We start from the raw sequence: 21,557 nt of genomic DNA on the forward strand, positions 1-21,557 counted from the left end.
GTATCGAGCAGGGGGCTGGACTAGATGGCCTCTATGGCACATCCCAACTCTGATTCTTTGATATCCAAAAGGAAGACACTTTGTGTTGCCAACTTGGTGAGCAACAGTACTTGCCAGAACTAGGGGTGCTGAAGTACTGTGTAACACTTCTACCTTCCTGCCATACTGCTAAACATTGTTAACTTTTCTGCGAAATACATGGCAAGATTCATGCAAAGGAAACTATTCAACCACGGCTAACAATTATGTCCTGGGGAAGGGGCCATGGCTCAGTGGCAGAGCATCTGCTTGGCATGCAGAAGGTTCAAGACTCAGGTAGTGGCAGACAGGGACGAGTATCTTACCTTGAAACGGCTGGTGAAGAGTTCCATACGAGAAGCCATCTCACGGTTACGATACAACCCTTGCAAAGCCAGTAAGCACTTGAGACGGACCTCCCCCTGCTGCAAGATGAGATGGACAAGGCAGGTAAGAAGGAAGAAGTCCCCTTCCTCTGGCAGAGCCCTCCCTTCTCCCATTTCAGGCCACTGCCCCCATTTTCTGCTGTGTGACAGGCTGTGCTCATCACTGGCCATCATTTTGCAACAGTGATGACTTAGGGCTGTTTCACACAATCCCTTCACCACATGCTGACAAAATGCATGATTGTGACAAGAATACACAGGGCAGTTGAGAATGGAGCTGCAGCTAGAGGCAAAGAGGTGATTTTTTGTTTGCAGTGGCTGGTTCTTCCACTGTTCAGGGGCTTCCTTTGTTTCTGAATGTTTCCTTCCAGTTCTTGGGGCACACTGCAGCTCAGCTTGTAATGAGACAGATAATGTGCTCCTGCAACCAATTAGAGACACTGAACCAACCAGTTCTCTAGGAATTGTTCTTTAAACGATTTCTCTAAGTGTGTCTCACATACAGTTGTTTGCAGCCCTTCATTTTGATGTGATAAATAAATTAATTGTGAGTTCTGTTCTGTTCTTTGAGCTCTCATCCAGCAAACCAGGCAGAAAACCTTCAGAGTTATCTTTTATTGAAAAAAGAAATAATTCTCTTCTCTGACATACATCTACTTTATTAGTTCACTTAGTTAAATAATTTCTGTAGAGAAACTTATCAGGGAGTATTTATTTTAGTATATTTCTGTTCTGCCCATTCCTCGCAGGGCTCAGGGCAGAGCACAACATATAATAAAACAATACATTCCAATAAAAACATTTTATGAACAAACAACTCAACAGCACTCAGAAAATTTCTATATCATCACATATTGCCCAGCCTGCATTATCGCCTTTTCTGTCATTGGGGCAAATTTGGCAAATAAAAAACCTTTTGCCCGTAGTTTTTTCTAGTTTTCATTTAAGTCCAAGTTTCATATACAAACTGAAATCTCGCTGAGTATCTTCTGAGAGTTTCCCCCAAGAGTAATCTGATTTGCTTATCATATTGACATGTTTATATAGCAAGGTAACAGTCTTATTTATTTAAAATATGGATTACCAAGAAGCTGAAACAAAGAAAACCGTGCACTTCATGCAAACCTACAGCATTTAACATATAATTAATAATACAATTGTATTTAAAAAACACCAATCCTGTGGTTAAGGACAGAAGTACCTAATCCCAATATAAAGACCAATGTTGGTTAAGAGGCACATGAGGTCTCCATATACACAACCAGCACCAAACACGTTTTGGCAATAAGAGTCCCCAGTGGTATAATTCAAACTGAGCACCCCGTTAATTAAAGACACAGAGTGGATCTGATACGAAAGCAGGAGTGGGGGAGCAAAAACAATGACCTCTATGTCTGCACCCTGGGTGATCTCTCTGCAGTTCCCTCAGGGGGCGATCCTCTCCCCAATTTATATACACACATACACTGAGGCTAATAGCCACTGACAGACCTGTGCTCCATATTTTTATCTAAACCCCTCTTGAAGGTGGCTATACTTGTGGCCGCCGCCACCTCCTGTGGCAGTGAATTCCACATGTTAATCACCCTTTGGGTGAAGAAGGACTTCCTTTTATCCGTTTTAACCTGTCTGCTCAACAATTTCATCGAATGCCCACGAGTTCTTGTATTGTGAGAAAGGGAGAAAAGTACTTCTTTCTCCACTTTCTCCATCCCATGCATTATCTTGTAAACCTCTATCATGTCACCCCGCAGTCGACGTTTCTCCAAGCTAAAGAGTCCCAAGCGTTTCAACCTTTCTTCATAGGGAAAGTGCTCCAGCCCTTCAATCATTCTAGTTGCCCTTCTCTGTACTTTCTCCAATGCTATAATATCCTTTTTGAGGTGCGGCGACCAGAACTGCACACAGTACTCCAAATGAGACCGCACCATCGATTTATACAGGGGCATTATGATACTGGCTGATTTGTTTTCAATTCCCTTCCTAATAATTCCCAGCATGGCGTTGGCCTTTTTTATTGCAGACGCACACTGTCTTGACATTTTCAGTGAGTTATCTACCACGACCCCAAGATCTCTCTCTTGGTCAGTCTCTGCCAGTTCACACCCCATCAACTTGTATTTGTAGCTGGGATTCTTGGCCCCAATGTGCATTACTTTGCACTTGGCCACATTGAACCGCATCTGCCACGTTGACGCCCACTCACCCAGCCTCAACAGATCCCTTTGGAGTTCCTCACAATCCTCTCTGGTTCTCACCACCCTGAACAATTTAGTGTCATCCGCAGATTTGGCCACTTCACTGCTTACTCCCAACTCTAAATCATTTATGAACAAGTTAAAGAGCATGGGACCCAGTACCGAGCCCTGCGGTACCCCACTGCTTACCGTCCTCCACTGCGAAGACTGCCCATTTATAGAGACACTGAACCAACCAGTTCTCTAGGAATTGTTCTTTAAACGATTTCTCTAAGTGTGTCTCACATACAGTTGTTTGCAGCCCTTCATTTTGATGTGATAAATAAATAAATTGTGAGTTCTGTTCTGTTCTTTGAGCTCTCATCCAGCAAACCAGGCAGAAAACCTTCAGAGTTATCTTTTATTGAAAAAAGAAATAATTCTCTTCTCTGACATACATCTACTTTATTAGTTCACTTAGTTAAATAATTTCTGTAGAGAAACTTATCAGGGAGTATTTATTTTAGTATATTTCTATTCTGCCCATTCCTCGCAGGGCTCAGGGCAGAGCACAACATATAATAAAACAATACATTCCAATAAAAGCATTTTATGAACAAACAACTCAACAGAAAATTTCTATATCACCACATATTGCCCAGCCTGCAGTATCGCCTTTTCTGTCACTGGAAACCAAATTTCTATCCATCTTGATTGCAGGATATTGATTCAAGTATGTCATTTGAAATTTTATTCATTTTTGAACAGTCCCATATCCAAGTTTGTCATGAACTGCAGAAGGTTTTTTATTTGCCAAATTTGCCCCAATCGTCAATTAACCGCTGATAGTAACACCGAGATTAATTCTGTTTTTTTTGTCCCTTCCATGTATTCAACTGTATCACTTCTAATAGGAAAGGCAGATCATATCTTGTTATAACATTTGCCTGTTGTGCGACTTGAGCACAAAAAGAACGTATGTGTTTACATGTTCACCATGTGAAAAATCTGGTTTTTGCCCGTAGTTTTTTCTAGTTTTCATATAAGTCCAAGTTTCACATACAAACTGAAATCTCGCTGAGTATCTTCTGAGAGTTTCCCCCAAGAGAAATCTGATTTGCTTATCATATTGACATGTTTATATAGCAAGGTAACAGTTTAATTATTTAAAATACTGATTACCCACCTTTCTTCCTTACAGAGCTCAAAGCAGCTTGCAATATTAATAAAACACATAAAATAAATTACATTAAAAATATAAAAACCAAAATCATATTAGATGCTAAGCTCTGTCCATCTCAATAGCTTAAAAGTATCATCGTCCTCAAGCGCAATGACTTGGCCCTGGCTAACAGGGAGATAATCGAGCCTCTTCCTTGCACTGAATCCACTCTCTCATAACACCCAAGAAAGGAGAGGAGATCACAACCCTGCATGAGAGGTGACCAAGAAGCTGAAACAAAGACAAACTGCACTTCATGCAAACCTACAGCACTTAACATGTAATTATTAATGCTATCATGAGTGCTAGAATTTTATTCAAAGAACAACAACCCTGTGGTTAAGGACAGAAGTACCTAATCCCAACAGAAAGACCAATGTCCGTTCATATAAATCCAGGTTAAGAGGCACATGAGGTCTCCATATACACAACCAGCACCAAACACGTTTTGGCAATAAGAGTCCTCAGTGGTATAATTCAAACTGAGCACCCCGTTAATTAAAGACACAGAGTGGATCTGATACGAGAGCAGGAGTGGGGGAGCAAAAACAATGATCTCTCTGTCTGTTAAATGTAACAGCCCCCTGGGTGATCTCTTTGCAGTGCCCTCTGGCATGTGGCGTCCCTCAGGGGGCGATCCTCTCCCCAATATTACCTTGCATCCATGTGTGCCCCTCGACCAGTTGCTGATGGACGGACGGCTGGACTCTGCCCCAGTTTTTTTAGCCAGAGTACTGGAGGCTGTGGCTGGAATTAAATCCAGCAAAGCCAAAGGGCCTGTGCCTGAACCATAGGGCTGAGTGGGATCGGGAATCTGGCTTCCAGCCCTCGGTGGGGAGCTGCTGAGGGTGAAAAGCCTAGGGCTGATTCTGGATGCCTCACTTTCCATGGGGGCATTCCCAGGTCACCAATGCTGCCAGATCAGCCTTTGGCCAGCCAACTCTGGACAACTGGTTCCCTCTCCCTCCTCCCAGGAGTCGGCTACAGTGATCCAGGCAATGGCCACTTCCAGACTGGATTGCTGTCACTGGCTCTACACAGGGCTGCTCTTGAATCTGACCCAGAGACTGAGGCAGCTGGTGCAAACTGCAGTGGTGCACTTACTGATTGCTACATCAGTGCTGACTGTACATCAGGGTGGGTACACATTCAGCCAGTGATGCACAGGACCATCTCTCCCCATGCGTGTCCCAGAGAGCCCTGCGCTCTGCAGACAAATATCTTTTGGTGCATTTGGCGCACAGCTCACACTGCTTTACCCTGAAGGCCCAGCTGACTGCCCCGACCCATCCCTGCTTAGGCGGCAAGCTGATTTCCACTTGTCCGCAGAGACTGACGGAGCCAACTGATTTCCAGGGCGCTCTGCAGGATCCAGCATGCTATTAGAAAACTGGCATGGCTGTCTCTCCGAAAACAGAAATGTAATTGCTCCCTGACACCTTCTCCACCCCGTACTAACTAGCTCCTCAGCATACCATGGAGCTTCAAAATAGAAAGTGGGAGCTGAGATGGTTAGAGTGAGTCTGGTGGCAGACGCATGGCGAAGCTGCAAGACCATCTCCTAGGACAGGACAGGGGTGTCAAATGTCTGGCCAGAAGGTCTGATCCATCCCCTGCAGGGCTGGTAACCAGCCCGTGAGCTGGTATTTGTCTCCCACCGCTGCATTCTCCCGGCTGCTACTGCATCACCAAGCCTCTCTGAAGGGAAAGGACAAAGAGAGAGCGCACACATACTCTGAGCAGCCTTGGGAAGGGGGCAACAAGAGACCTGCACCCGGAAGCCAGCCACTAACAGGCAGGCAGGCAGGCAATGACAAAATTCTGTCGACAGCAGTGTGAGAACACAGAAGACTTACACCCCAGACCGAGCCCCTAAGAACCTGGCCATGACTGAGAACCAAGCCCCTCTGCCAGCCAAATAAGGAATATCCACCTTGTCATGCAGTGTCCAGCCAACATACTTGAGGTAGCTGTCTGTCAGGAAGGAGGCACTGTAGTGCTGCATCCACTGCCCCATCTCCTCCATGCAGATGGAGCGGATCTCAGGCACCAGGTCCCTTGAGAGACAGACAGACAGACAGGCAAATAGGGAGGGTGCGAAGGCTGCTTCTCTTGACTGCTGCTCTGCCCTTCACCTCTCGCAACTCACCGATAGCGGTGAACAAAGATGCCCTTGAAGACAGCATTCATTAAGTTCTCCAGCTCTTGCTGTTTCTCCTGGAACTAAAAGAAGACGAAGCAAGTTGCAAGAGCGAGGCTTCAACCAGGCCCAACAGAAATCCAAAGCAGGAAGGAACGCGAGTTGCAAATTAAAATATGTCTTTACATTTCTCCATAATGAACCCAGTCAAGAACGATCAATTCAATTTCTTTGGGAAGACCTTTTCGGCATCTCAATCAAAAAGCAGTGGGGGGTGGGGGCAGAGACACACAGGTTTGCCACAGTGCTGAAAGGGCAAGTTGAGCTGTTTTTTCCCAAAGCAAAAAAACCCAGGTTGCTTACCTGTAACTGATGATCTTCGAGTGGTCATCTGTGCAGTCCCACACATGGGTCTTGCCCTCGGCAACGGATCCTAACTCAGAGACTCCAAAAGCTTGCTTGAGCATTTTTTTTTGCGCGCTTTCTGGCTCGCCCTGGGGAGCAGGCACCAACTGCACATGCCTGGAGCGAGCGGAAGGCGCCGCTTCCACTCAGTTTCTTCCAGCTGCTACTGACATCCATGCAGGAAAGCAAAGAGCCAGCAGAGGGGAAGGCTGGGTGGGTGTGTGTGACTGCAGAGATGACCACTCGAAGATCATCAGTTACAGGTACGCAACCTGTTTATCTTCATCATGGTCTCTGCAGTCCCACACATGGGTGATTAACAAGCTAAACACAGGAGGTGGCTGCTGGCAACTGGTAAGCAAACACAATAGTTAGTTCACATAAAGCACTCACCTTGCACTATGTTGCACTCACCTGGAGGAGCATTAGTGAAAGATTGAGCGGAGGACTGCTTGGCCAAAGGAGGCATCACGTCTAGCACAAACGTCCAGGACATAATGAGCGACGAACGTGGATGGAGAGGACCAAGTTGCAGCAGTACAAATGTCCTCCAAGGATACTCCTTGCAGAAATGCCAAAAAAGTCAAGACAGCTCTAGTAGAATGAGCTCTGAGTCCAACAAGTAATGGCTGTTTATCAGTCTCGTAATACAACCGAATCACACTAGACACCCATCTGGAAAGTCTCTGGGTGGATATCTTGGAGCCTTTATGGGACTTGCCATAGGCTACAAATAAATTAGTGTTCTTTCGGAAAGGTTGTGTACGTGCATGATAGAAGGATAAGGCTCTCTTCTCGTAGAGAATATGCAGTATCCTTTGACCTGAGTCCTTCGGTTCTAGAAAATAGGCTGGTAAGGAGGTAGCACTTGAAAGGTGAAAAGGGAAGACAACCTTCGGGAAAAAGGCAGGGTCTGTCCGAAGAACCACCCTGGAACTATGGAAGACTGTATAAGGTGAATCAGAGTGGAAGGCGCACAGGTCACTTGCTTGTTTACCCGAGGTAAGGGCAACCAATAGGGCAGTCTTCCAAGAAAGTAAAAGTAAGTCAACAGATGCTAAGGGATCGAAAGGAGGTTGAACAAGCTGAGCTAGGACTAAGGATAAACTCCAAGCAAGAACGATGGGTTTAACTGGGGGATGCAGACGTAGAAGTGCCTTGAGGAAAGCTTTAGATAAGCAATGAGAAAAAACTGTCTGACCATCAACAGGAACATGGAACAATGAGATGGCGGACAAATGAACCTTCAGTGAAGAGTAACTAAGTCCTGAAGCTTGCAATGATAATAAGTACTGTAGAATAAAGGGGATAGGAGCAATGTCTGGATTAATGTCGTGAGACTGAACATATGTGGAAAAGCGCTTCCATTTGAGAAAGTAGGAACGTCTAGTGGATGGTTTCCTAGCATTGAGGATAACCTGCTGCACTTCTGGGGGCAGTGTTATGGTCGGATCCTCCACACTGTGAGGCGTAGAATCTGAAGATTGTGGTGCCAGACATGACCTTGATGTTGAGTGAGGAGGTCGGGTACCATAGGAGGGGCGGGATAGCTGAAGAAGCCTCGCGAACCACGGTTGTCTCAGCCACCACGGAGTGATGAGAATGCAGTCTGTCTGATCTCGGTCGAACTTGAGGATCAAGCATAGCCAGCTTCAAGAGGGGATTGGATAAACATATGGAGCTATTAGCCACAGCATATTGTTGGAATTGTCTGGGGCAGTGATGCTCTGTATTCTTGGTGCTTGGGGGAGGGGTGCAAAGTGGAAGGGCTTCTAACCCCACTTGTGAATCTCTGGATGGCCCTTGGGGGGGGGGTTTGGCTACTGTATGACACAGAGTGTTGGACTAGTTGGGCCACTGGCCTGATCCAGCATGGCTTCTCTTATGTTCTTATGAGCGTGTGATGAGTGGAAATGGAGGGAACAGGTAATGGAGGCCTCCCGTCCAAACGTGGAAGAATGCATCGTTGCTCCCCCTCGTGTAGAAGCGACGGCATTTGGTGTTGAGTCGTGTGGCAAAGACATCTACACTGGAGCTCCCGAAGCAATGGAAGATACGGCAAAGATGTGCAGGATTGAGTGACCATTGGTGGTCATCCAGTCGAACCCGCCTGAGAGAGTCTGCTAGAGTATTCTCCACTCTGGGTAGATGGACTGCAGTGATGTAAATGTTGTGCTTGATGCACCATTTCCAAAGGGTAATGGAGAGATGGCAGAGTCGAAGAGACCTCGTTCCTCCCTGTCTGTTTATGTAGAAGACGGCTGCCATGTTGTCTGATGTGATTTGAACATGATGACCTGTCAGAGAAGGAAGGAAGGACTGAAGGGACCTGTGAACTGCTATTAGTTCCAAGCAGTTGATGTGGAATTTTCTCTCTGCAGGAGACCACAGACCCCTGACAGCCTTGTCCTCCAAGTGGGCTCCCCAATCCCACTTCGAGACATCTGTGGTGACATTTGCAGTAGGAGAAGGCAGGATGAAGGGCATCCCCTGAAGCAAGTTGGGCTGAAGGGTCCACCAGTGAAGAGAGAGGAGGACCTCCATGGGTGCAGTGAGAATTGTGGTTTGCGGCTGCCTGTGAGGGTAGAAGGTGCGGACAAACCAAAGTTGGAGAGGCCTCATCCGAAGCCTGGAGAATTTGATGACAGATGTAGTTGCTGCCATGTATTCCAGAAGACATTGAAATACGACAGCAGGTTGAGTTGGAGATTGAAGAATAGTAGTGGCAGTTGCTATGAGTTGTAGACTGCGTGGAAGAGGAAGGAAAACCATGTGAAGATGTGTGCAGAAGTGAACACCTATGAATTGTAGGTCCTGGGTAGGGGTGAGTTGTGATTTGGCAAGGTTCACACACAGACCTAAGGATGCTAGAAGCGATAACGTGACCTGAATGTCCCGTTCGAGCTGCTGAGGTGATTGAGCAGTCAGGAGCCAGTCCAGATACGGGAAGATGGTGATATCTCGAAGGCACAGAGCTGCAGACACCACTGCCATACACTTTGTGAAAATGAGATCTAGAATTGGACGTTTGCCTTCGTCTCGTTTTGGGATTAGAAAGTATTTGGAGTAGAACCCCGTCTTCCGAAGGTGGAGGGGAACGGGTTCTATGGCCTCTCTGCAAAGGAGATCTAGGATTTCCTTGTGAAGAAACGTGGACGGAGGAGTTAAAATGAAACAGTGATGGTGAGGGGGCAAAATGAACTCTATGGAGTAGCCTGTTCGAATTATAGTGAGTACCCAGGTGTCTGTGGTGATCTTCTGCCAAGTCCTGAGGAACGGAGAAAGCCTTGTGTGGCTTGGAGAGAGCAGGAGGGGAAAGTCAAAGAGACTGTTTTGAGGGTGGCGTAGTCTTCTTGCTTGGCAGCTGGAGTGTCTTTTGTTGGTAGGACTGGTAGGGTCGCTTGATTTGGGGTCCCTTCCGATGCCAGTATTCTGATTGCTTGGGGGAACTCTGATGTTTCAGGTAAGGCTGTTTCCAGGGCCGGGAGCAGTTGAAAGTTTGGGACTGCTGTTGCTGGGTGACACGTAGGCGTTTAGCGTGCTTACGGCCATCATCAATGGAAGTAAGGTTGCGAGGAACAACCCCTATCAAACGGTAGATCCTCAATCTTCTGTTTGATGTCAGTCTGAAGGTTAGTTGAGCAAAGCCATGCATGGCGCCAAAGCGCTACTGATGATGCAAAGGTCCTGGAGGAGCAAGACACTGCATGCTGAACCGTATTTATTTGTTGCTTAGTGACTCTGGAAAGTTCTGAAACCAGTTGATGAGCCAGCTTTTGAGAAGCGTCCGGTAAAGATGGAATCAGGGGTTTGAATTGATTGGCAATGTTGAAGACATAAGCCGAAAGGTAGGCCAAGTAGTTATTAATGTTGGAGTTGGTGGTAGCCAGGCCGTAGATTTTTCATGCTAGGGTATTGAGTTTACACCCTTCCCAGTCAGATGGAGCAGGGTGTCGTGAGGGTTTTGCCTTCGAAGCCGAGTGAACAATAATAGAATTGGGAGCAGGGTGAGAGGAGAGGAACTTCGAATTTAGGGCATGGACCCGGTAAAGGGAGTCAAACCTCCTAGGAGTAGGTGTGATGGAGGCTGGCTTGTCCCAGGATTCCTTCCTGGCTTGTCCCAGGAGCATTGGCGGTAAAGATCCAGCAAGCAGGTCGGATTGCACTAAGTCATGCACCACATCAGAGACCACTGGGGTGTCAGAGGGTAAAGTGACATTGAGAGCCTCTGCCATGGTAGAAATTAGATTGAGGTAGGCCTTAGAGCCATGGGATGGAGAAAGGAGGTCTGGGCGAGGCGTGTCGAAGCCAGGGGAGGCTGGTTGATTGGAGCCGGAGGACCTAGAACTCACCGATTTGGAGTCGAAGTCGTCTGGAGGTAGAGAGGCTGGTTGGAAGTTAAAGAAGACGGCCCTTTGTTGGTGTCTGTCAGATGCATTATAGGAGCCGAAGACATAGTTACTACCGGTGAGCGAGGGGCTCGGATCGGAGCCAAGGAAGTCTTCGCAATCAGTGAACGAGGAGCTCAGATCAGAGAACTAGGAGCTGGAGCCAAGGTGGAAGTTGAGGCCAATGTTTGGAGTCGAGGAACATAAGCAGGTGAAGCATGTCGACTCCGAGAGTGCCTGTACTCAGTGTAATCACGGTACCGAGAGCACTGAAGTCTCTCATGTGAGGGAGATCTAGAGAACCTGTAAGCTCTTCGGTACCGAGGTGAAGACAATCTCGAGGCCGAGGAGTAGTTGTAGTGGTAGTGGTAGTCATGGCAGAGATCCACGGGAATGGGTGAATGAGAGCGGTGATGAGAGAATTCCCTGTGGAGAAGTGCTCTGTAGTCTCGAGTCGAGAACTGAGTCGATGATTCTCGATAAAGCTGGGTTGAGACTTGGGTGGATGACTCACGAAGTGCTCCATACAGGGGAGAAACCCCGACATCTCGATACATGCTCGGTTCTCTATACAGGGGAGAAACCCCGATGTCCCGGAATGCGTTCGGATCCAAAAGATGCCTACGGTTCGGTTCCAGGATGTCTAGAGTTAACAAGCCATGGAATGATGGGGATCTCGATGGGATCGAGCGAGCTGGGGCATCTCAGTGATGACGTCAGTGGGAGCTGTGAGTTTTGCAGGCAGCAGTGTCGGGATGGTTCCCTGCGACAACGTTGAGGCCATCGGAGTCAAGGTGGAAATCGAAGTCAAGGCCATTGAAGCCGAAGCTATCGAAGCTGATGGAGCAGACTTGCTGGTTTTGCAGCAGACTTGCTGATGGAGCAGACTTGCTGGCTGTAGATTCCCGATGTTTCTTGGGTGCTGAAGCAGAAGGTGCCAAGTGACGGCTCAACTTCTTAGACTTGTGATTGGACTTGGAGTGGCGGGAAGCAGATTTCTCGGACTTATGCTTTCTTAGTGATGCTACAGCGGCTGACACAGCCGAATCTCCCTCTCGAGGTGGGGGAGGTGGCGAATCGCTGGAAGTGGGCATAACCCAGAGAGACTTCTCAAGTAGAAAGCTCTGAAGTCTGGCGGCCCTGTTTTTCCACACCTGCTTGATGAAACTAGCACAGTGGAAGCAAGAGTCAACTGTGGGCTTCCCCCAGGCAGAAAAGACAGTGGGAATGACCGTCAGTAGACAGAATTTTAGTTCCGCATCTGCGGCACTTTTTAAAAGTAGTTTTCCCTTCCATACACTCCGGACAAGGGAGGTGGGAAGGGGAAAGGAAAGAAAATCGCAGAATAAGGCTTTTTTTTAAAAAAAGATAGGGACAAAAATATTGGAGAAAGAAATACAATATAGAAGGAGGAATACGATATCACAGGAACACGAAGAGATGAAGAGAAGTACGAGCTAAGGAGGGAACACAACAAGGTAGGTGTTGTCCGAGCAGCGGTTAGGAAGAAACAGGGTGGAAGGGGCGCCTTCCGCTCGCTTCAGGCATGCGCAGTCGGTGCCTGCTCCCTAGGGCGAGCTGGAAAGCGCGCCAAAAATAACGCTCAAGCGAGCTTTTGGAGTCTCCAAGTTAGGATCCGTTGCTGAGGGCAAGACCCGTGTGTGGGACTGCACAGAGACCACGATGAAGATATGCCTTGATCTCTTCCTGCATACATACACAATCAAGGTAGGCGGGAGGACTGAATTGCGGAGAAAAGCACAGGGCAAAGGTTTAAATCAGCCCCTTGAACAAAGGAAGAGCACTGCTAGATCAGACCAATAGCCATAGAATCACAGAGGTGGAAGGGACCTCCAAGGTCATCCAGTCCAACCCCCTCCCCCTAAATTCACATGAACTTCATTGCTGTCAGATGGTCTCTGTTTAAAAACCTCCAAGGAAGGAGAGCCCACCACCTCCCGAGGAAGCCTGTTCCACTGGGGAACCGCTCTAACAGTCAGGAAGTTCTTCCTAATGTTGAGCTGGAAACTCTTCTGATTTAATTTCAATCCACTGGTTCTGGTCCTACCTTCTGGGGCCACAGAAAACAATTCCACACCATCTTTTGATACCTGCTCTGAAAGAACTTGTGAATGACTCAAGGTCGCATAAGCAGGTGCATGTGCAGGAGTGGGGGAAAACCCCCCGTTCTCCCAGTTAAGAGTCCGCTTATTTAACCATGAGTGCTATAGTCCTTAACCACGAGCGCCCTTGCTGTGTGTTATAGTCCTGAGCTAATGGGGCTGGTTGTTTTGTAGTTACTAATGCACACAGCTGTAACCACTGGTGGTGCTGGCTTCCAAGCTCCTAACATGTCTCTGCTCAGAACCCTCACAGACCAGACAAAAGAGGCAACCATGTTCACCCAGCTGGGAGGGGGGGGGAGAGCAGGATGCTGCACCTTATACAGAGCAGCAGGGGCAGAGGACTGGCAGCCAAATGGGAGCCTAGAATCTGCCCCTGTGCACATGACCTTGTAACATCCAGATGAGCTTACTGGAGCTGCCCTTGAAGACTGTAGCCAGGGTGCCCACAGAAGTAGAGCTGCATCTCATGTTTAGAGCATGTTTGTATTTCAAGCAAAAATGGTGCCACTAACTGGGTTTCCCTGTGCCCAGCCCAACCATGTGACATTTATGTCAGGTCACCCGAAACGACCAGAACATGGACCCTCCCGTCAGCAAGGGGCTGTGATCCGGCCCTGGACCACCTCAGGCTGCCTCCCCTCCACCAGTGTTCCCTCTAGGCCGAGTTAGTGGGAGCTAGCTAGCTCATTGGTTTTTAGTCTCTGGCTCACACATTTTGGTCTTTGCTCAGGAAAAATGGCCCCAGAGCAAACGAATTGATGCAGCAGCTCACAACCTTAACAGCAGTAGATCATGAAGTAGAATTTTTAGAGGGAGTATTGCCCCCCCACATGCAGGGGGATCAGGACTGTGGCCATCAGCAGGCTCATCTTGGCATCACTTCCTGCCAGCTCTACGTGGCTAGTGGACTGCTGGGAATTCCTCGTGGCCCAGGAAGCCTCTCATTTGCACGCACGGGTTCAAGCACAGCCTCTACTTTGTGTTTTGCTGCAAACACCAAACAAAAAGCAGCCTTTGCCTTTCAGCCAACATCCCTCCTTCCGGGACTCCTCCTGTTTGCAGCAGGGGTGCCCTCCCCCAGTGGATGGTGGTACAGCTGTGTGCTGCCTTGTTGCTTCCCTGGGGAAAAGGAGCCAAGCTGCAGAAGAGTGTTTGTTGCATATTTCCTCTCTGTGCAGAAGTTACAGGATGGCAACTGGAAGTTCCTGCACTGCAGCAGAGCCTCCTAGAGCAGCTGCACTGTGGCCAGCAGGTTCCCAGGACTGGGTGGCCAATTCCTTGGCATAAGATGTAGACACATAAGAGGGGGGGGAGGGGTTGGACTAGATGGCCCTGGAGATCGCTTCCAACTCTATGACCATTAGCTTAGATGACTTTAAGACTACACAATGTGTACCTTTACTTTTCCTTCTTCCCACAGTTGCTTCTTGTGAGACTAGAGAAGATACTAAGCCAACAGAACTAATTATGTAGGTCCCTCCCACTCCACCAGGACAGCAAATACAAACTCCTCAGTACAACAAAGCAGAAATCAAGTTGCACCTTTAAGACCAACCAATTTTTATTCAGAACGTAAGCTTTCGTGCGCTCTCTTAAGCATCAGATGAGGGGATCAGGTATTGTGAGCTGAAATACAAGCAGTCTGACAAACTAACTGGTCACATGGTCACATAAAACAGTGTGGCTAGGCCATTTGGTCTGGATAGCCATAAAAGGTAATAAAATTCCCTGCCAAATGGTGTTTCTGCAAATCTAGGTGAATCGCAAAGGGACATGTATATCCAACTTGTAGTCCACTCAATCGACTTATCAATCTATACATATTAAACATCATTCTAGTCTGCCATTAGAAAACAAGAAAACATAAAATGAAAATGGGTTAAGTATATGTAATGAGATAAACAGCCAATATCCCTTATATGAGTATGTCAATATAAAACATTACTCTGATACACTATTATAAGAGAAATACATTGGAATACTGTGGATGTATAGCTATACTCACTGAGAGTGGGTTTACCATACGTAATGAGATAAAAAACCAATGTCCCTGTTCAGTCCTGGAGAGGTGTTTGTTCCAAGTTTCATAATAATTTGTAATTCAGCCATTTCTCTCTCCATTTTGCTCTTGAAGTTCCTTTGCAGTAAAACAGCTACCTTGAATGCTTTGGAAGGTTAAAGTGTTGTCCCACAGATTTCTCAGTTCTGTAATTCCTAATGTCAGATTTGTGTCCATTTATCCTTTGGCGGAGGGTTTGTCCTGTTTGCCCTATGTAGAGAACTGAAGGGCATTGCTGGCATTTAATGGCATATATAATGTTGGAAGATGAGCAAGTGAATGAGCCTGAGATCGTATAGTTAATGCTGTTAGGCCCAGTGATTGTGTTGTCTGGGCGTATGTGGCAGCAAAGTTGGCACTTGGGTTTATTGCAAGCTCTGGTACCGGTGTCCATGCCCAGAGGAGATGCTGCCACAAACACCCAGACAACACAATCCCTGTTTCATGTGACCAGTTAGTTTGCCAGACCAGACTGCTTGTATTTCAGCTCACAATGCCCGATTCCCTCGTCCGACGAAGTGTGCTTAAGAAACCTTTGAGACCAACCAAAGAATACTTATTTGTTCAAAAATAATTATGAGAATCTATGGCGTAAAATGTTGTTAAAATATGTTAAAAGTGGAATAAACTTAATTTGTCACTGTTGGGTAGAATAGCCGCAATTAAAATGAATATTCTGCCAAGAATAATGTATTTGTTTCAAACTATTCTGATTGTGAAAGACAGTAAACAATTTAATAGATGGCAAAGAAAAATTTCAGAGTTTGTGTGGGCGGGGAAGAAACCAAGAATTAAAATGAAAATTTTAACAGATGCAAAAGAGAGAGGCGGATTTCAATTACCAGACTTAAAATTATATCATGAAGCAGTTTGCTTAGTATGGATAAAAGAATGGATAATGTTGTTAAACAAAAAACTCTTAGCGTTGGAAGGTCATGGAAATAAATTTGGCTGGCACGCTTATATGTATTATGGGTAAAAAAAGATAGACAGCTTTTTCTCTCATTATATAAGAAACAGCTTGCTAAATACATGGATGAAATATAAGAAATATGGAGATGAGAGAAAACCGTTATGGATAGTGCCAGCAGAACTGATAAAAATAACAGCTGAGACAGGTGAAGAAAAGTGGTTGTCATATAATCAACTATTAAAAATACAAAGTGGCAAAATAGAATTGAAAACTGCTGAAGAGCTGAATAATAAATATGATTGGTTTCAAATGCAACAAATAAAGAGCTTGATGGAGAATGACATTAAAACTGAAGGAATAAGAAAAGAGCAAACAAATGGAAAAAGTTCTGCTTGGAGACAAGGAAAAATTAATTTCAAAATTATATAAATTACTTTCAAAATGGTCTACGGAAGATGAAGTAGTGAAATCTCAAATGATTGTGGGCAATTAATGTAAATAAAGAAATACAGATGGAAACTTGGGAATATTTGTGGAAGAACTCTATGAAGCTTTCGACGTGTCATAGTATTAAAGAGAACTGTTTTAAAATGATGTATAGATGGTATATGACTCCTAAGAAATTGGCAAAGATGAATAATAAGATGCCAGACAGATGTTGGAAATGTAAAAAACATGAAGGTTCTTTCTACCATACGTGGGGGACTTGTGAAGAGCAAAAAAGTATTGGCAGATGATTCAACAAGAAATTTCTAGGATCTTGGGATATGAATTTAAGAAAGTTGCAGAGACTTTTCTGTTGGGATTACAAATGGAAAAATTTCCAAAAGAAGATAGAACTATAATTTGGTACTTTTCGGATGCTAGGACATTATATGCGCAGTTGTGGAAGCAAGAAAAAATACCAGAGAAATGGGATTGGATTGTAAAAGTTATGACATGGAGTGAAATGGACAAGAATTTTAAGAGACTATGATTTAGAAGTTTTTAAGATGGAGTGGAAAAAGTTCAGAAGAGATGTAGAAAAAGAGTGGAAAATAAAAGGACATTGGACAATTTTTGATAATGATTAAGTCTTAGAAAAAAGAAGAATATTAATTTTTGTTTTATTAGTTAAGGATACCTTTAAACATTAGTACTTTAAGTAAATAACACCGGCGGGGTCAAGTAACGGGGGGAGGGGTGGGTAGAAAGTAATATATGGGATAGATAAAAGAAGTTATTAATGATGCAAGAAATATAATTTGTTACCATATGCTACCAAATAAAATTATTTTAACACTCCAAGGTGCCACTTGATTCCTGCTTTGTTCTACTGCTACAGACCAACACGGCTGCCCACTTGGATCAAACTCCTCAGTAGTTTGGGACTGCAGCTCAGGGAAATTACCGGTACTTGGCTGCTGCTGGGTAAGCAACACAACACACTGGCAACAAACAGATGGATAATTCTGGCCTGATCCGAGATGCCTCCACAGCCTAACCCACTACAGCCTCTCCCTTGTCACCAAGTCACCTCCCTGCGCTGCTCCAGCAGCCCTTCCAGCTTCTCTGGGGCCCGGCGATTCACCCCCTTGGCCCACTCAGCCTCGTACTGCCGCTGACTGTTGTCTTTTTGCAGGCTGACGCTGAGAGCCACACGGACCAAGCCTGTCATGAGCTTCATGGCTGCAGGAGAAGAAGAAAACAGCAAAAGTGCAGCTCTCCTGCCCATCAGCTGCCCAATCTCAGCCGGCCATCAAAAGCCTCAACAAGGACCACATTCCGCCCCCCTCCCCCATCCCAATGCCAGCCCCTTTCCTCCCTACCTGCCAGGGTGCTGGTATGGCGGAAGGCACGCACTTGCGAGTCAGACAAGCCAGTCAGGAGAGCAATGAGGCTGTCCATCAGGTATTCATCATACACAACATCATACTGGGTGCGGTGGACGAGAGCGGCCATCACCTCACAGAAACCCCTCTGGAAACGCCGCCAGGCGGGGGCACTCAGGGACAGCGGATACTCTGCTGAGTCCTGGGGGAGGGGAGAACAGGAGACTCAGCTGCCCTCATGGAACACACCCACCACCAAGGCTGCCCACCTGACCGCTTCATACCTCATCAAAGGACTCTGTCAGCTGCTGGATGATCTGGGAGTTCTGGAGGCTCTTGAGCATTTCATACGTCACTACTCCTGCGGGGGGGGGGGGAGGGGGAGGAGAGGGAGTCAGAAGCAGCCCAACTTCCCCAAACTGCAGTTGGCAGAACCCAGCTGTTAAGCAGAAACGTGGCAGATCAGCCACCCAACTCAGGGGCTAGAGAAGTCAGCAGCACTCACAACGGTGCTTGGCAGGCAGAAGCAAGATGCCCAAACCCCAGGAAATGTGGGCAGGGCAGCAGGGAGGGGAGAAAGAGGTGCCTTCCCAGAGTTTCCTCAGGCATCTTCCAGATACTGAAAAAGTGTGCCTAGCCAGTGTGATGCAGTGTCAACTGGCCAATCACCACTGGCCACCCAACTACACAGCTCACGTTGGGCCAGATATCCACGAAGCCTAACCTCTCTCGAAAGACTTGGTAAGATAAAAAGGGGAAGACGCAACCCTCGCTTCTCTAGGGGACATCTGTGGGAAGAGCCCCGGCTCAGTGGTAGAGCCTCTGCTTGGCACACCGATGGTCCCATGTTCCGTCAGTGCCCGGCAACAGCCTCTCCGGTCAAGGGAAAGACCCTGGAAAGCCACAGCCTGTCTGAGCAGGGAAGACTGACCTTGGTGGACCAAGAGGCGCTGGTTCAGGATGAAGGCAACCTCGTGTGCCCACCCCATCTATCCCTCAACTCTAACTGGACACATCCACCCCACAGCTTGTCTCCTAAAATGATCCCAAAAGAGCTTTTGAGGGCAGCAAAGTTGCAACCAAGTGAAGACTGCAAACATGGAAAGGACAAGGACAGAAGAGAAGCTGAGCATGGGCTTGCCGCACTCAAGACCACTTGCCTCTGCAGCCACATGACTGTACGAGGAAGTTGACCAGTTCCAAGAAACCCAACTCTCGGTCCTCCTTATAGCTCTCGAGCCACTCATCAACCACAGACTAGGATTGGGTGGGAACAGGAGAAAACACAAAGCAGGTATTGGTGGAGGGAGAAGAGAGAGAGCATCAGTCGTCCCACCCACAACGGCCCCTGTGTCTTCTTGACATACACCACTGGTGATCTCTGCCCCTTTTGCTCTTATCAGCCTCCTGCAGAGACACGTCACCACCGCCTCTGCTTGTCCTGCTCCCCTCCCCTCCCCTCCCAGAACACCTCCAAGGAGATCTCTCCATTCCCAGGGAAAGCTGGAGAAGAAACAGACGCACGTCAGTGAGGGACCTGAAGAGGCTCCTGAACACTCAGCATGCAGGAGGGCCACTTTGCCTCTGTCAGCAAACATTAAGGGGGGGGGGGGAACAGATGGTAAACAGAGGCCGACAGAACCATGGCAGGGGCTGGAAGGCATTTGCTCTCCCAAGGAGAAAGTTCTGAGTCTAAGACAGCTCTAGCACCTCCTCCAAACCTCAATGCAGCAGCCCTGCCTGCAGCCCTTCATACTTGCAGTCCAGGCCTCTTGCCCAGCGTGGGCCTAGACCACATTCCTGCCTGAAGGAGCCAAGCAGGGCTGAGCCGCTAGCCAGCAACGGCTGCATCCTCTTGGCAGGGCAGCATTCTGGACCCACTCCTGCTGCAGGCCCCTGGCAAGCCCTCCCCCCTCCACAGGCTGCCTCATGGCAGAACTCTTGTGCCACCTCCAGCCTCACCTCTGTGATGCTCCTGCCCCGCTTCACAGCCTCAAAGAGGTTCCCGGCTCCCGTGGGTCTCTGGGCATCCGAGCTGTGGCAGGCCTCCTTCCGCAGCCGCTTGGCCCCCTGAAGAACAAGGCGGGGGGGAGGGAGGGACTGAGCAACAGAAGCCAACAGCTCTCCAACTGCTAGGTCTCCTGTTGTCAACTCCAGCTGGAAGATTCCTGGAGATTTTGGGGTGGAGCCTGGGGAAGGGGGGGTTGGGGAGAGGAGGAACTGAGCCATCGGTCCTGTGCTGCAGCAGTGAAAAAGGCAACACGTTGGAAATTACTCAGAAAGGGACTAAAACAGCCAATACTCCACTATTTCTGCATAAATAAATTTATGCCACAGCCTCATTTGGAATCCTGTGTACAATTCCAGCCACAGTATCTCAAAAAGGCCATTGCAGAGCTGCGGAAAGTAACGAAGAGAGCCCCTGGGCTGTAGCTACTGCGAGACACTACAGAGTGTGGGGCTGAATCCAACACGAAAGGCTTCTCTTCTGTTCTCAACCAAGAGGATTAACTTGATCTGAACCCAAGATCATCCTTGAAGACCAACAAGATTTTCAGGGTAAGAGCTTTTAAAAGTCAAAGCTCTCTTCATCACATGACTGGGGGGGTGGGGGTGTTGGAGTCCTTCCTCTAGGAAAAAAGGTTGAAAAGTCTGGGAATCTTCAGCTTGGAAAAGAGACAACTGGGGGGACATGAGGTAGGTTTATAAAATTATGCATGGGATGAAGAGAGTTGAAAAAAGGGAATTTTTCTCCCTCTCCCCAAATACTAGAAATCAAAGGCGTCTAATGAAGCTAATGGGCAGGACAGATTCATAAAACTGGAAAGGACCTCCAGAGTCATCTAGTGCAACCCACGGCACAATGCAGGAAACCCCCTCTAAACACACACCCCCCAGAGACCCTTGCAGGCTCCATGCCTAGATGTCAAAAAAAACCCCTCCAGGATCCCCGGCCAAACTGGCCTGGGGAAAAATTGCTGCCTGATCCCAAAGCGGCAAACAGCATTTCGGGGGGGGGGGGGGGCGGTGTAAGAAAGTGCCACAAGAACTAAATACTGATGCAGGCCTTCCTGAAGCGGATGCAGAGCAGACAAAAATACTAGTTTACACAGAAAGAAACTAAAATGTGAAATTCAGTACCAGAAGTTTTCATGTGGGCCACAAGCACAGAGTTTTAAATAGGATTTAAAATTTATGGAAGAGAGGTCTATTAGTTGCTACTAGCCACAGTGACTGCAAGACATCTCCACATTCAGAGTCACTAATCCTCTGAATCCAAGGGCCAGGTGGCAACGTAAGGGGAAGGTCCCAGCCTCTCTGCCCTGTTGTTGTCCCTCCAGAGGAACTGGGTGGCCACTGTGTGAGACAGGAGGCTGGACTAGATGGACCCTCCCTGGTCTGACCCAGCAGGGCTCTTCTGATGTTCTTCTCAGGGGAAGGCCTCGGCCTCTCTGCCCTTTTGTTGGCCCTCCAGAGGAACTGGTTGGCTCCCGTGTGAGACAGGAGGCTGGACTAGATGGACCCTCACTGGCCTGATCCAGCAGGGCTCTTCTGATGTTCTTCTCAGGGGAAGACCTCGGCCTCTCTGCCCTGTTGTTGTCCCTCCAGAGGAACTGGGTGGCCACTGTGTGAGACAGGATGCTGGACTAGATGGACCCTCCCTGGTCTGACCCAGCAGGGCTCTTCTGATGTTCTTCTCAGGGAAAGGCCTCGGCCTCTCTGCCCTGTTGCTGTCCCTCCAGAGGAACTGGGTGGCCACTGTGTGAGTTGGAAAAACTTGTGTGTAAACTTCAAAAGGGAATTTATGGATTAAAACAAGCCTCAAGAGGTTGGTCAGATAAGCTGACAGAACTACTAAAGAAGCAAGGATTTCAACAAGGGAAATCAGAACCCTGTTTTCAACAAGGGAAA

The 21,557-nt window shown here is 47.5% G+C and overlaps 1 protein-coding gene across 1 annotated transcript in view; it reads right to left on the minus strand.

The window, feature by feature from the left end:
• STAG3 (STAG3 cohesin complex component) overlaps positions 1 to 21,557 on the minus strand; it is a 100,014-nt gene that overhangs the window by 43,323 nt on the left and 35,134 nt on the right. Inside the window, exons 4-11 of the mRNA XM_060233495.1 lie at positions 19,608 to 19,715; positions 18,806 to 18,902; positions 17,930 to 18,006; positions 17,643 to 17,847; positions 17,351 to 17,502; positions 5,953 to 6,026; positions 5,737 to 5,860; positions 345 to 443 (exon numbers count right to left, since the gene is read on the minus strand). Coding sequence (XP_060089478.1) covers positions 345 to 443; positions 5,737 to 5,860; positions 5,953 to 6,026; positions 17,351 to 17,502; positions 17,643 to 17,847; positions 17,930 to 18,006; positions 18,806 to 18,902; positions 19,608 to 19,715 — 936 coding nt within the window. The remainder of the gene's footprint in view (positions 1 to 344; positions 444 to 5,736; positions 5,861 to 5,952; positions 6,027 to 17,350; positions 17,503 to 17,642; positions 17,848 to 17,929; positions 18,007 to 18,805; positions 18,903 to 19,607; positions 19,716 to 21,557) is intronic.

Source organism: Heteronotia binoei, chromosome 2, assembly GCF_032191835.1.
Source record: "Heteronotia binoei isolate CCM8104 ecotype False Entrance Well chromosome 2, APGP_CSIRO_Hbin_v1, whole genome shotgun sequence".
Lineage (NCBI taxonomy): Eukaryota > Metazoa > Chordata > Lepidosauria > Squamata > Gekkonidae > Heteronotia > Heteronotia binoei.